General features: G+C 40.2%; 1 protein-coding gene across 1 annotated transcript in view; it reads left to right on the forward strand.

The window, feature by feature from the left end:
* The window catches only part of LOC134352270 (apolipophorins-like), a 124,665-nt gene that overhangs the window by 42,176 nt on the left and 66,105 nt on the right, over positions 1–16,384 (forward strand). Inside the window, exons 5-7 of the mRNA XM_063059560.1 lie at positions 12,315–12,480; positions 14,171–14,308; positions 15,908–16,097. Coding sequence (XP_062915630.1) covers positions 12,315–12,480; positions 14,171–14,308; positions 15,908–16,097 — 494 coding nt within the window. The remainder of the gene's footprint in view (positions 1–12,314; positions 12,481–14,170; positions 14,309–15,907; positions 16,098–16,384) is intronic.

Raw genomic sequence — 16,384 nt, forward strand, 5'->3', positions numbered from 1 at the left:
TCGGTTTTGGTCCGTGGCATAAAAAAGGTCGGGATCCCCTGCTTTAGCAGGATCACTGTAGGCTTTTCCAGAAGGTTTGGGTTTTTAAAACTTATTATTGTCAATCTGCAGGATGTTGTGGAGAGAACAGGCAGGTAATAGCCTGTTGCAGGTGCCCATTAAGAGCTACATAAGCAATGCACTTTCATCGATACAACAAATTGCAAAGGACTGCTATGAAGTTGCTACAATCAGACTTTGATTTTTCAAAATTCCCTAGCCCCAAGTCATTGAAACCTTCACTGATTTTCATAGTAATAGAAGTATTTGTTGAAATTATTTTCTCTTACTGAAAGACTGTTAATTTGCTTGACAATCTCATTTGTTGAAATGACTCTCAAACTATCCACATCAAGCCCATTAGTGGAGTGATTATTTAAAAATAAGTTTGGGGGGGGAGGGGGGATGTATCTGTAGAGATACAGAAGCCTTTTAGCTTTCACGACACACCGGGCTACTGAAAATCAAAGCCCAAGACACTAATTGCTTAGTTTAATAGTTATGTATATAATATGTTAGAAATTCTACTATGAAATTGAGTGAAATACTTAATTGTTTCGCATGCAGTGTATACAGTACTGCCTTCGGAGCCCCCGTGTCTATGATGATGCTTAAGTGCTTGGAGGCTTGGTGCATTCATTTGAATGCTACTTCCAGATGGTAGATGGTGTACTTTTGAGGACACAGAAGAAACTATTCAGTACATCAGGTCCATGCCAGTTCCCCATACAACAATCCTGGGAATCCCATTACCCCCCTACTTATTTCCTTGTAGTTTATTCTCTAACATGCCCATCAACACCTTTTGAATGTTTATTGTCATTTACGAGCAATAAGGAGTAATTTTATTGCTGCAATGAATTAACCTACTGGCACATCTTTGGAATAGAAACATAGAACACCTACAACACAATACAGGCCCTTCGGCCCATAAAATTGTGCCGAACATGTCCCTACCTTAGAAATTACCTAGGGTTACCTGTAGCCCTCTATTTTCCTAAGCTCCATGTACCTATCCAAAAGTCTCTTAAAAGACCCTATTGTATCCGCCTCTACCATCGTTGCTGGCAGCCCATTCCACGCACTTACTACTCTCTGCGTAAAAAAACTTACCCCTGATATCTCCTCTGTACCTACTCCCAAGCACCTTAAACCTGTCCCCTCTTGTGGCAGCCATTTCAGCCCTGGGAAAAAGCCTCTGACTATCCACACGATCAATGCCTCTCATCATCTTATACGCCTCTACCAGGTCACCTCTCATCCTCCGTCACTCCAAGGAGAAAAGGCCGAGTTCACTCAACCTGTCTTCATAAGGCATGCTCCCCAATCCAGGCAACATCCTTGTAAACCTCCTCTGCACCCTTTCTATGGTTTCCACATCCTTCCTGTGGTGAGGTGACCAGAACTGAGCACAGTACTCCAAGTGGGATCTGACCAGGGTCCTTTATAGTTGCAACATTACCTCTCGGCTTCTAAATTCAGTTCCACGATTGATGAAGGCCAATACACCGTATGCCTTCTTAACCACAGAGTCAACCTGTGGGAATGTGGGAGAAGGCTGAAGCACTAACCTTAACCCCTGATGTTCCAGGAAAAATCTTCATACTCCATACAGAGATCTCCTGAGGTGAGGTTTGAGCCCAAGTTCACTGGAGCTGTCCAGTATGCTCTTGCAGAATCAGGCATTCACGTTGAACATACATTGATGATTCTTAGAGGATAGTTCTGAACCCGTAAACTTTAGCTTTTGGTATACCTGTAGCTTGTTCCCATTTAAGTATTTGCACGTCTTTCTGGGGCTTCCGTGCAGATTGCTTTCCACCATATCCCTGCCAAATTATGATCCTAATTTCAACTTCTCTCATCTTTCCCACTCTCCATCATTGTCTCTTGAAATTAACCTTTTCCCATCACTTCACCCATCTTGAAATTTAATCACTCAAACTCCCATGATGACTGATGCTCTAATCCTTCCTTCCCACGCCTTGGTCTGTCTCGATTTTGCCCTTTGCCCCTCCTTGACACACACATTTAAACCTTCTAGTAGGGTACAGTTCACACCTACTTTTAATTTCTTATGCCAGATTCTTAATTGTTAAAACTGGCAGGGTAAACCTGACAGCCCATTTCTGAAATTGCAACCAGTGCAAAACTAAACAATGATCTGTTTGTTCTGCTTCTTGGCTTTTAATTATGTCCCTCTTGATGGTTTTCTTTGGACTTTATGAACTGAGTTCCTTTGAGGAACTGGTTCCCTGCGTAACCAGCACTGCAGGCTGTTCTTCATCTAACGGACTCCGAGTTTAAGGAGAATGAGAGCATCTGTACAACACTTCATGTATGCCTTCGTATTCCAAATCCCCAGGCAGTCTTGCCCAACAAATATCAGACTTGGAAGTTTCACTTGGTCCTGCCTCAGTTCTTTAGGGCAGAAAATTCCAGATTTCAGCACCTTGCATGGAACAAAAGAGCCTTATGACTTTAAAAGACTTGGTTCTAATTTGAAGATTTTGCAAGGTTTTCTCTCCAGATTAAATGCATCTCAGCATATTTTTCCTTCCCCATATTCTCTCCTTCTCCAGCATTAGTATTTATGTACACTTTGCTTCTCAGCATCATAGAATGCTTATGATCCAGAAGAAGGCCACTCTGCTCATCCTCTCTCTCCCCGACAAGAAAGAACTGCCACCTCCCAGAACTAGGTCCACTTCCAAGTCCAGTTTAAATGTGATGAGAGTTCCTGGCTCTTCCACCTTTTCAGACAGTGAGTTCCAGACCCCTATCACCTTGCTTAGGAAAATAAATTTTGTCTCTCTTCTAATCCTCCTATACAAATCACTTCAAATATGCTAGCTTCTTTTCCCAGCCATCTTCTAAGATAAACTGGTCTTTCCCATTTGCTTTACCAAGTCCCTTCATAATTTTTATACACCATAATCAGAATCAGAATCAGGTTTCTTACCACCGGCATGTGATGTGAAAATTTTTAACTTAGCAGCAGCAGTTCAATGCAATACATAATATAGAAGAGAGAAAAAAAAAATAATAATAAATAAGTAAATCAATTACAGTATATGTATATTGAACAGATTTAAAAATGTGCAAAAAACAGAAATAGTGTATATTAAATAAAGTGCGGTAGTATCCAAGGGTCAAATGTCCACTTAGGTATCGGATGGCAGAGGGGAAGAAGCTGTTCCTGAATCGCTGTGTGTGTGCCTTCAAGCTTCTGTACCTCGTATCTGATGGTGACAGTGAGAAAAGGGCATGCCCTGGGTGCTGGAGGTCCTTAATGCTGCCTTTCTGAGACACTGCTCCCTGAAGATGTTATGATTAATTCTACCCTCTGCTCTTCTATTCCAAAGAAAACAACCTGATGTTCTTCTTTCCTCATGGCTAGAATTTTCCAGTACTGAAAATGTGTTTGAAAATTTGCTGTCTGATGCAATAACATTTTTTCTCTTGTATGTGACAAGAGCTGTGTGTAGTAATCAAGCTGTGGTGGGATTGTTAATTCTATGCATTTATTGCATAACCTCCCTACTCTTAAATTCTGTGCTGAAACTACTTAGAATAAATAAACTTGTATGCTTTTTTAACCAGCTTATTGACCAGTGCTCCTATTCTTTAAGGGATCTGTAGGCATACAATCCAATGCTCCCTAGTTTCTCCACACCACTTAACGTACTGCCATTTATTGTGTATTGCATAGCTTATTGCACATCTTCAAATGCATAACCTCACATCTCTCTGCATTAGGTTGCCATTTTTCTGTCCAGCTAACTGGCCATGTGTATTCTAAAAATTCCCTCTTCACTGTCAACCATTCAGCTAGTCTTTGTATCATCTCTAAACACGTCACCGTGGCCCGTAATGTGCATTGGAATTAGGCAAATTTCAGCAGGTGTAAAATGCTTGCACAGCTCTTTTTCGGTGTATTGTAGCTGGAAGATCCAACCATGTAACTAATCTGTGATTTCTCGAGCTGCTCCGTGGTTAAATGCATTGGTTTCCAACCCAACCTCAACATTAAATAAACCTTGTGGCTGTCTGGACTTGGGTAAAAATGTGTTATAAAAGATCTTTACTAGTGAAAGCCTGAATTCAATTTGAAAGTTTTGTGTTTCAAAAACAAGCAGATATTCACTAATATAAGGTATTTTTATAAGAATTTTATTTTTCATTCTGAGGACGATACTTTCTATGGAAATTAGAGTGGGAATCAGTTTTAATGTGTTCAGACAGATTTTGATGAATTTAAAGATAGCAAAAAAATCGCACATCCAGTTATTATTCTTTTTGTAACTTCCCTTTACTCATTTAAAGAAAGAATCTTGTCTTCAAGCTTCCTCCGTTTTCTATTCCCACTGGTGGTCATGAGTGAGGAGAGTCACAGAGCTTGCTGCTACGAAGGAGATAAATGAAAATACACAGTTATAATGACAAGAGGATTGTAAAACCCTCTGCAAATTATGCAAATTCTCCTGATTTTAGTTCAGTTCCCACACGCTGTCAGGCATGGAAACTCCTCCTAGACTGTTTCCCAGATGATGTCATGGAGCAGTCACTAATCACTATTGAAATGAAAATAACACACCAAATCAATGAAAATGGGTAGCAACAAACAGCAAAACATTAACAGGAAGGATACTGCTTTGACTTTAAAAAGGCCATTGTTGAAGTTGCTCTCATTATGAGATGGTTAAAGATTAAAATGAGATGGCACTCTGAGTCTAATATGCTCATGAATCACAGGTAATGCTGTGAGAATACTTTTAGTATATACAAAATATTCTCTAACATTTTGTTTCAATGAAATCCTCATAGCTATTCTCTGGAATGCCAAGTTGTTCATTTTGGCTTGCTTTCCTTGCCGTAGAACATTGAACAATCTGGGCTGGGGTAAATCTGTAATGAAATCCGTGTCCAGGAGTTCAATTCTTTACACTAAGCAAGTGAGTCTGTCATTCATGTTTGGTCTCAATGTGTCTGTTTCTCTCGTTCCCCACAACTGTTGTGTCCAACTTGCATCTTCATTGATGTAACTTCAATGGAGGCCCTCAGCTATTGTCTGATTAGTGAACAAAGTGCACGTTATGTAGCATTACCTCAGTAACCAGCTTCATGGACATTAAATGAATCATTACCACTCTGATATTGAAAGTTGTTGCTGCTATACCCAGTGCAATTTGAAATACAAATGAAATGTCATCCTTAAACCTGTTTGATTTGCCCACTTCTTTGTATTTCTGTCTCAGCTTGGTACTTTACCTAGGCTAACACAGCAGGCTTTACACAGTTATATATAATAGGCAACAAAGGGAAGTGTTATACTAGCCAAGAATAATTTCCAGGTTATTTTGCACTCTAACAATTGCACATTCAATATTACTGTTTGCAATTATTTTGCTGTTTTAGGTGCCTGCTGTGCCACCAGTGATACAGGATAATAATTCTATAAAATACAATATGGCATACATGGTTGATATATGCTTAATCATCGCCAAATTCTATTTCTATAGAACTGCATGAAGGATGTTTCCAGACATGTTTATACTGGAAATATAAAGGATGTTGCCAGTATACTCATTACAACAATATTGTAAAGAAAATGGTCCCACAGAAATTCAAAGCCAATTGATATGTCTCTGTTGACTTGACGATTAGTATCTGTACTGTCAATTAAAAGTAATGTTGTTGGTGAATTTTAAGTTAATTCTGGTGCAGATTATTGGATTGGAACCTGGTGATGGTGAAGCTACCAGTCTTTGACGTTAACTGCTGGCAGTTTGAGTATTTTGGCAATTTGGAAATCTATAAAATTGTGCTCCAACATTGGACTCAACCCAGAGCCTAGTGAGGGAGTAAGAGCTTGGATAAATTGTCAAGCTGACAATTCTCAGTTTGCAGAGGCACAAGATGTTTTCTTTCATCATGAAAACAGAAAATGTTGGAAGCAGTCTTCAGGTCAGTCAACTTCTGTGGAAAGTGAATTAGAGTTAACTTAACAGGTTAGGTTGAAGATCCTTTATTGGACCATTTCCTTCCACTTTGACAGAAAAGAATGACTAAGAGTATAGTGAGTAAATTTCACTTCTGGTATAAGTTTGTCAGTTGATAAGATTTTCAAATGAGGTATTAAGAAAAAAATTTAATTTTGCAATAATTTTCAATAATCTCCAATGGCTTATTGCAAATATTTTCAAGGAGTTTGTGTTCCAGGTTTTAAGATTATTTGAGTTTTCTAATTTTGTTTAACCAGTCTTTGAAAGATTTCACAGAAAGTTTACAGCATGAAAGAAGGGAATTCAGCCCACTGAGTCTGTGCCAGCTCTATGTAAAAGCAATCCAGCAAGTTCCAGTTCCCCTTTGACGGGCAAACTTGGATCTACTTCCATTGCTCTCCCTGGTATTACATTCTAACCACTCACTCTCCTTAACAAAAAAAAAATGCTCGTATCATATTTAATTTTGGCATCATACAAAAGATTAGATGTTCTTAAAATATATTTTTGACAATTCCAGCTAAGCCTTTGGTTCTGATCTGGTCAACTTTAAATCTACTTTCTTCTTCCGTGTGTGCAACTAGTTTGGTGACTCCACAAGATGCCCTTCCACTGAGCAGTGCCTCACGAAGGGTAATCCTCCAGCATTTTCTGCAAGTTCCGTTTGGGTTAAAGATGAATGCTGTTGACTGCAACAGCAGGCTTGAAGGCTTATACAAGGGAAAATCCTTTTTATCAAGTATGAAGGTTGCTTTAAAGCTCTTTCTTTCACAGATTCATAATCCTGACAGCAGCTTATTGAGTAAGGATATCATCGATTTTTGGATTACTACTTTTGTCTCCCTTGCTGTGTCTGTTATTGGTGGAGAGTATATAAATTGGATTTACACGACAGTTGTATCCACCTAGGTTCTTTGGAGACCATTAATTTCTCTTTACTTTGAGAGCACAACAGAATATCAATAAGATGGCATTGTCTCTTCCAAACAATTCTTTTTTAAGTTTGTAATAATAGGAACAAGGATTCTTGTGCCATAGCAATGTGCAACCTTTACACAGAGACGGGCTTGTGTGAAAAACACTCATTAACTGATTAGTAGTTCAAATTATTTTAAAACAAAGAGTATGTTTGACCATGGTGCCTTCCACTGTGAGACAACTGATGCAAAATATCTTGATCTGCTCTGCAGTGTGGACAGGGCCAATGAACTTAACCTGTTCTTTAACAGATTTGACATTATGGCCCCTGCCCATCCCCCACATGAGTCATCTGTTGTCAGTCCCCAACCAACACATATTCCACTCTCCCTTCCTACCCCTCCTCACAGTCCCCCACCCTGCTCTCATGACTATACCCCTTCCCCACACGAAACCACCACGGTGGGCTTCACAGCTGAACGGGTGAGAAGACAGCTGAAATATCTCAACCCAAGCAAGGCTGCAGGCCCGGATGGTGTCAGTACCAGGGTGCTCAAAGCCTGTGCCCCTCAGCTATGTGGGGTACTTCGCCATGTCTTCAACCTGAGCCTGAGTCTCCAAAGGGTTCCAGTGCTGTGGGAGACGTCCTGCCTCGTCACTGTGCCGAAGACTCCGCGCCCCAGCGGCCTCAATGACTACAGATTGGTGGCATTGACCTCCCACATCATGAAGACCCTGGAGAGACTTGTTCTGGAGCTGCTGCGGCCTATGATTAGGCCACACTTAGATCCCCTCCAGTTTGCCTACCAGCCCCGACTAGGAGTTGAGGATGCCATCGTCTACCTGCTGAACCGTGTCTACGCCCACCTGGACAAGCCAGCGAGCACTGTGAGGGTCATGTTTTTTGACTTCTCCAGTGCGTTCAACACCATCCGCCCTGCTCTGCTGGGGGAGAAGCTGACAGCGATGCAGGTGGATGCTTTCCTGGTGTCATGGATTCTTGATTACCTGACTGGCAGACCACAGTACGTGTGCTTGCAACACTGTGTGTCCGACAGAGTGATCGCAGCACTGGGGCTCCACAGGGGACCGTCTTGTCTCCCTTCCTCTTCACCATTTACACCTCGGACTTCAACTACTGTACAGAGTCTTGACATCTTCAGAAGTTTTCGGATGACTCTGCCATAGTTGGATGCATCAGCAAGGGAGATGAGGTCGAGTACAGGGCTACTGTAGGAAACTTTGTCACATGGTGTGAGCAGAATTATCTGCAGCTTAATGTGAAAAGGACTAAGGAGCTGGTGGTAGACCTGAGGAGGGCTAAGGCACCGGTGACCCCTGTTTTCATCCAGGGGGTCAGTGTAGACATGGTGGAGGATTACAAATACCTGGGGATACGAATTGACGATAGACTAGACTGGTCAAAGAACACTGAGGCTGTCTACAAGAAGGGTCAGAGCTGTCTCTGTTTCCTGAGGAGACTGAGGTCCTTTAACATCTGTCGGACGATGCTGAGGATGTTCTATAAGTCTGTGGTGGCCAGTGCGATCACGTTTGCTGTTGTGTGCTGGGGCAGCAGGCTGAGGGTAGCAGACACCAACAGAATCAACAAACTCATTCATAAGGCCACTGATGTTGTGGGGTGGAACTGGACTCTCTGACGGTGGTGTCTGAAAAGAGGATGCTGTCCAAGTTGCATGCCATCTTGGACAATGTCTCCCATTCACTACATAATGGACTGGTTGGGCACAGGAGTACATTCAGCCAGGACCTCATTTCATCGAGATGCAACACTGAGCATTAAAGGAAGTCATTCCTGCCTGTGGCCATCAAACTTTACAACTCCTCCCTTGGAGGGTCAGACACCCTGAGCCAATAGGCTGGTCCTGGACTTATTTCCTGGCATAATTTACATATTGCTATTTAATTATTTATGGTGCAACTGTAACAAAAACCAGTTTCCCTCGGGATCAATAAAGTATGACTATGACTAGTAGCCCAACGGAGAGCAACATTCTAATCTGGGTGATTCCCATAAGCCTTTTACTTTGACTGTAAATGGTGTCATTATACCTAATTTCTGTGGCAGTCATTTGAAGAAGTTAATGTGTGGCTACCAAAGTTACCCTCCTTGGCCCAAGTAGAAATTGGGTGGGGGGAAAGAAAAAAAACAGTGATGATATAATTCTTTACTAGTTGAAATTGACTCTTCTGCAAATGTGGCCATAAGAGTTTAAAGCTGCCAATAGATAACTTTCTCATTGGTGAGAGGTACTGTTGCAGGTGGGGAACAGAAGAGCTGTTGCAGGTTGGTTAAAGCTATTCACCTATGATGTGATCGATTGGATTCGTGACAGTGGCTTCAGAGGTATTACTATTTCTTATCAATATGACGTTTTGACTGAAAGAATGTGGAACAGTACAGGTCACGTTGGCCCACAGTGTCCGTGCCGAAAACAAAATCAAAGTAAATCTCTTCAGCTTGTACATGGTCCATATCCCTCCGTCCCTGAATATCCATGTATCTGTTTAACTGCCCCCTAAAATGCCCCCTATTGCACCTGCTTTCAGCACTACGCCTGTAGCCTGTTGGAGGCACCTACCACTTTATGTGTTTTTTTTTAAAATACCCACACATCTCTTTTAATCTTTCCCCTTCTCACCTTAAATGCATGACCTTTGGTACTTGGCCTTTCTACCCTGGGGGAAAAAAATTGACTCATTACCTAATCAGTGGCTCTTATGATTTTATAAATTTCTATAATGTCTCTGCTCAGACTCTGCCACTCCAGAGAAAACAGCCTTAAGTCTGTCAAAGCAGTTAATCCAGGCAGCATCTTTCTATACCTCCTCTGCATCATTTCTAAAGCTTCTACATCCTTCTTGCCTTTCTGGTAGTGGAGCATAAGATACCGGCTCTAGCATCACAAAGTTCACTGCCTTTGAATGATGCTATGAATCATCATGATAGTGAGTCGGAAACTTGTCTCTTCCGCTGAGAAGCAAATCAAGAACAATGTAAATAGACTTGTCAATCAGTCTCGCATGAAGCACTAGAAGCTCACATCTTAAACTGGAATTGTTGAATCAGTAAGGTAATAATATTTAGCAGGTTGTGCTTGTTTACAGTTTTCAAGTTGATGTGGAAAGTTGATATATGGATCAATAGCAGTATTTCGTGCCTTACAATGTCTTTTCTTGAATATTGCCTGCTGTGGCCTCTTTTCCAGTGGCAGTGTTGCCTTGTAAGGTCCCCAGAGTTGCTCAATTCCAGCAATCATCAAAAACAGTGAAAACGGAATCCAAGGTTATTTTATCTACGTGTTATATTCGATAACCTTCCATTGTTATAGATTTAATTAATATTAGGTGGAGGGGAAAAAAATCTTGAAATCTGAAATAAGAGCAGATGCTGCTGAAAATACTCAGTGTGTGAGGTCACTGAGCCTTTATTGTTCTGAAACAATAACCCTACTTCTCTTCCTGTGGATTCTGCCTGATCTGCTGAGTATCTCTAGCAAATTTTGTTTTTACTTCCAATTGCAATGATTGAAAATACAGCATTTTGATGGGATTTATTCTATACCGTCACGTGGAAGGACGATTTATTTCTGTTGAGATGCAGCTCATAATAGAATAGGCCCTTCCGGCTTTGTGAGCCATGTCTTCTAGCAATCCCCCAATTTAACCCTAGCCTAATCACGGGACGATTTACATTGACAAATTACCCTGCCAACTGGTATATCTTTGGACTGTGGGAGGAAACCGGAGCACCTACAGGAAACCCACGTGGTCACAGAGAGAACGTGCAGACTCCTTACAGACAGTGGCGGGCATTGATCCCGGGTCGCTGGTACTGTAAAGTGTTGTACCGTACTCTCCCCACCACCAATTAATTTCACAAATCCCCTATCATACAAGTTCCTAATGGACATGTGTTTTGGCAGAAAATCAAACTAGTAAGCAAATGTATGGTAAGATGGACCAGATATTGTACAGCATTTGTTAAAATGACTATTCAGCATTTTCTTGGGAAATGGAAAGAAAGGTTTTTCTTTGGTGATGGTGACATGCTGGGAGTGAAATATGAAAGCAGTATTCTTGGAAAATCATCATGGTTGCCATAATAACCAGGAGTTCAAGAATCGAGCTAGAAGTATGAATTTGAGTGTGATTTCTTTAATATCTGAGGTGAGAAAGTGCCGGGGCAGTGCATCTCACTGGGAGTTGCTGTCTCTTGTACGGGGTCTTGATTGGAATGGGTTTGTGCTGTTAGTGAGATTATGTCATTCCAGTTGGTATGCACTTTTTTTCACAAATTCGCCTTATGATTGAGCAGATGGAAGAGGATATCTCCCGTGACATGATGAAGCTGAGGAGCAGCACAGCTGTTATACCAAGTTTACACCATCATCACCAGAGTGTAAAGCTGGATACATTTTATCAGTGTCTAAATGATTTACGTTGGAGCCAGGTTTCTGTTCTCTATCTGCTTTGTATTGTTTGGTGCATTTATTACATTTACTATGGTAAGTAGTCTCAAGAATGGCGATGTGGTAAAAGCAGAGGGAATAAGCTATGTATTTATCCATAAAAACAGTGAAAATGGAATCGAAGGTTATTTATTGACGTGTTATTTTAGATAACCATCCATTGTTATAGAAAGTTACATATTCTTACTTCATGGCAGTTTGTAGCTTGGGACCAGCGGAGGTCGTATCTTTAACTGACTGCTCAGGTAACACTGAATAGTGCTTAATTTACACTTGGGTAGGCTTAAGTTTCATTGCTCCAAGATTGTATGTTTGCTAATTGCTAAGAAAGGATCAAATAAAGGATTCAACTTTTGGAACAATCATTGGAGAAGGGGGTGCATCATGCAAGTATAACAGCTCCATAGTGGTTGTAGGCTAGCATCAATTGTTTTGGATTTGCCATTACAGTTGAATTGGTCATTCCTCATAGATGCTGAATTGTCGTGCACTTTCTTGCGGTAGCCTGATATACTGCAAACATCAGCAGCTGTGTTTTCACCCAAATTCAACATGTAATAATTGTCTTATTGGAAATTTGGATCATATGAGCCAATTGATGCTCTTTCATTGTAAAGGCTAAATCCCAGTGGTGATTGATAACGCCTTACACTGTCGAGAACAAGATACCAAATACACATTTCTGGTTGACTAGGATACAACTCATCCCATCATGACAGAAAGTAAACTAGCAATAATATAACCCCTGAATAACAGAAGAGCAGTCTGTGTGTTTTTCAGGAATTGCGTATAGAATCAGACGTACAAGTCAACAAGACTATTCATAGTAGCTTTGCATTATTACCTTTTTATTTTGCAGAGCTGCCCTTGAGAAATATCCACTTCATTTTTCTTTCCAAGATGGAATAATTCCTGAGATCTGTCCTGTAGAAGGTGAAGAAACCTGGTCATTGAACATTAAACGAGGCATCCTCAGTGTTTTCCAAGATTCATACACAGCGAATAAAAAGGAAACAGTCGAGGAGGTAATAAGTTTCATATTAATAGTAATCATCTTAAGATCTGATATTTAGACTGGAAGGCACATTAAAATTCAAAGTAATGAAAGAGAAGTTGTATCTGATTGAACTAACTGTGGAAAATAATAAGGACTTGAAAGATTCCATACCAGTGACCATATCCTTCAATAAATAAGTTATTTGTGTTGCATTCCTGTTTTGCCATTTGACTTGTAAATACAGCAAGATGACTTGAGAGTGATAATGGTGCAGTTAGTAACAGAGTCAGGAGGGTAACTGGAGTAGTAAAATACGTGATTCACAGATGCAGGACTGAGTTGGTAATTGGGAAGGTAAATGCAATGTTAGCATTCTTTTTGAGAACACTAGAATATGTAAGCGAAGATGTAATGCCAAGGCTTTATAAGGCATTGATCAAACCACATTTGGAGTATCGTGAGCAGTTTGGGATCCCATATCCACAGGACGTGTTACTATAGGAGACGGTCCAGAGGAGGTTTATGGGAATTATTTAAGGAATGAAGTATGAGGAGTGTTTGGCTCTGGAGCTTAGAAGGATAGGGAGGGGGAGGATAGCATTGAAACCTACTGAATATTGAAAGATCTAGAAAGGATGTGGAGCATGATGTTTCTAATAGAGGGAGAACCTAGGATCAGAGGGCAGAACCTCAGAATAGAAGGATGTCCTTGTGGAACAGTGATGAATAGGAATTTCTTTAGCCAGAGGATGGTAAATCTGTGGGATTCATTGCCTCATATGGCTGTTGCCAAGTCATTGGGTACAGAGAAGCAGTGTTTAATAAGTTCTTCCCCTCTGTCATCTGATTCCTAAATGGACGTTGAATCAATGAACATTACCTCACCTTTTTTTTAAATAATTATTTCTGTTTTTTCACTTCTTTTAATTTAACCATGTATAATACATAAGCATGCTTACTGTAATTGATTTACTTATTAATTTTTCTATATTATCATGTATTGCTTAGTACTACTGCCACTAAGTTAATACATTTCATGACATGTGCTGGTGATATTAAACCTGATTCTGACTCGGATTCTTGATGGTTTTATGGACTAAAAATGTGCTGGACTGTTAAGTATAAGAAATAAAAATCTGTCTCAAACAAAAATGTCATTGCTTTAAACAAAAAGAACTTGGGAGTTATCTGTGAGGCCCTGGTTAGCATTTATCTCTCAACCACCTTAATCGGTTTACAAGTGCTTTAGGGTTTCCAGAGAATGTGAAAAACATTATCTAAGTTGATCCTTAATTCTTAAATTTATGGGGGGTTTGGAATAGGGAAGTGTTGGCTCCTGTGAGAGCTAAATGTGTAGTAGTTACATATACAGTATAGTGACTGAGTCAATAGAGAAACAGCAATACCTTGTGCTTTTACAAGAAGTATATTTACTGTTGTTTCATTGATGCTAAACCAATGTTGAGCTAGAAAAGGAAATAAATAAGAGATAAGATTGAAGGTTTGGTTGATGGATGGGTCTGTGAGGTTTTGAGAGCTGAACAGGTTCAATGAGTGGGTTCTAGATAAGACCATGAAGCTGGTCTAAGTTTTCAAATTTTGGGGGGGGTGCATAATGAATAAAATGATGGCACTCTTTAGTTATGTTAAACATCAATCTACAAAATATAACGTTCATTTCAGTTAATAAATTATTCTGCCGTTAATGTTTTACACAGGTCGATATTTCGGGCAAGTGTCCATCTACATACAAGGTGCAGGGTTCTCTTCTTGTGAAGTCTAAAGACCTGAACCACTGTTCCCCACGTGGAATGGCTGTCACTTCACTGCAGTCAGTTGTTCTACCACATTCTACAGTAAGCTTGAGATTTATTGTCATCTACTATATATGGATAAAATTCCTGCAGAACGAAATCCTTTGTGTGGGAGTTGTTGGTGCTGTGTTTTTGTCACTGAAATTGTTTTGGAAATTGGGCTTGTGAATTCTGAGATTTTTGCCCAAGATTAATTTATGTTTGCTGTGAATGCATAGAAGACCCACAACTTTTGTTGTTCCATCCAGCATTGTGGGAGTAGCTCATTCAGAGGAAAACTTTCAGCATGCCAGTGCAGTATGTTTCTACAAGTCTTGGAAGGGGAACTCCCTAGGTATGTTGGATGCCAGACTTAAGAAAGTAAGCTCTCTTTAAATGACTTAATAACCTGGCCATCCTTCAGGTCCACTACCATCCCTCCAATCCCAATCTCAAGATCACAACATCATGAGCTATCAATTCTATCTGATCATTATCCACCCCATTCATCAATATCCTGACTTGGCAATTTTCAATACCCAATCATAAACACTGATTTCTGCCGTCCATGACTCCACCCAGAATTAATTACCACCAGCCATCAACCCTCAACCCTATCCAGTCAATTTCTATTGTGTCTTTCTCCACCCCTTCTCTTTACCTTCTTATGCTATCTTCCCTCTATCAGTCCCAATGAAGGGTCTCAACCTGAAATGTTGACAGTCCATTTCCCTCCAGAAATGTTGCTTGATCTGCTGAGCTTCTCCAGTGCATTGTGCATTTCTACCATATACATACTGGTGTGCTTCACAGCCTCACTTTAGCTAATTTCCTTCAATATCCCTACCAGGATGGAAATTAAGAAAGAGAAAAAATCTTCATACATTACCAATTTTCCCTTGGAGGCCATTAGACACAATGATTGTCAACATGTGCTGAAGATGTTCTAGACCACCATATTTTTCCAAAAGTGCACTAATAAATTGCTGACAAATAATGAATAAATATAACACATACTTTATATATAGTTCTGAAGCAGATCTCAGGATGCAGAGAAAAACTTAACTGAAATAATATAATTTATCAATTTATGCTGTGGCTTGCTGTGCATTCAGAGATGCTCTTCTGCACACCACTGTTGCAATTCATGATTATTTGAGTTACTGTTGCCTTCCTGTCAGCTTGAACCAGTCTGGCCATTCCTCTCTGATCTCTCTCATTAAAAAGGCATTTTTTCCAACAGAACTGCCAATCACTGGATGTTTTTTGATTTTTGGGAAATTCTCTGTAACCTCTGGATACTGTTATGTTTCAAAGTCTCAGGAGATCAGCACTGAGATACTCAAACCACCCTGTCTGGCACCAGCTATCAAAGTCTCTTGGATCACATCTCTGCCCCATTTTGATGTTTGGTCACTGAACCTCTTGACCATGTATGCATGCTTTTATGCATTGAGCTACTGCTGCATGATTGGCTGGTTAGATATTTGCATTAACAAGCAGGAGTACCTAATAAAGTGATCACTAAATGTGTCTTTGTTGGCATCTTAAATCAGCTTGTTATATAGTGTTTAAAGGAGAAATGACTATTCTGAAAGCAAGGGCGCTGGCATATGAAAAACATGGAAAGGATGATGCATCTGTTTCATTGTTCTCATTCAGTCTCACCAGCAGATCCTGGATTCCCAGCTGGAATGTGTGCAGAGCTACAAAGATGGCATCGTACATGTAACCACCTGTAGTGAGTCAAATGTCTTTCGATTTTTCTCCAAAGAAGGGAAGGGTGCAAAGACAGAGGTCTTCACAACATTGAAACTTTTGAAGAAAGAAGAAGTAACATCCACGTTCAGAGGTGAGACAAAAAACACCAATGCTGAAACAATATTTAACACATTTTGTTCAGAGAGGAACTGTATCCTCTACTAGCCTTAGCTGAGTTACTCTGGCTTGTGTGCCCCAAGCCAAATGGGTACCATTAATACCAACAGATTGTGTTGAATCCCCAAACTTTACTTGAGCAACTTGTTTTTTTTAAAAAAAAAGGTATGTAGAACGAAGAATGGAAGGTACTGGTTTAATTTTAGAAAAAAGGCACAACACAACTTAAAAGCAAATAGATCAATTAGTTCCTTCATAACA

This window comes from Mobula hypostoma, chromosome 9 (assembly GCF_963921235.1).
Source record: "Mobula hypostoma chromosome 9, sMobHyp1.1, whole genome shotgun sequence".
NCBI classification, from domain to species: domain Eukaryota; kingdom Metazoa; phylum Chordata; class Chondrichthyes; order Myliobatiformes; family Myliobatidae; genus Mobula; species Mobula hypostoma.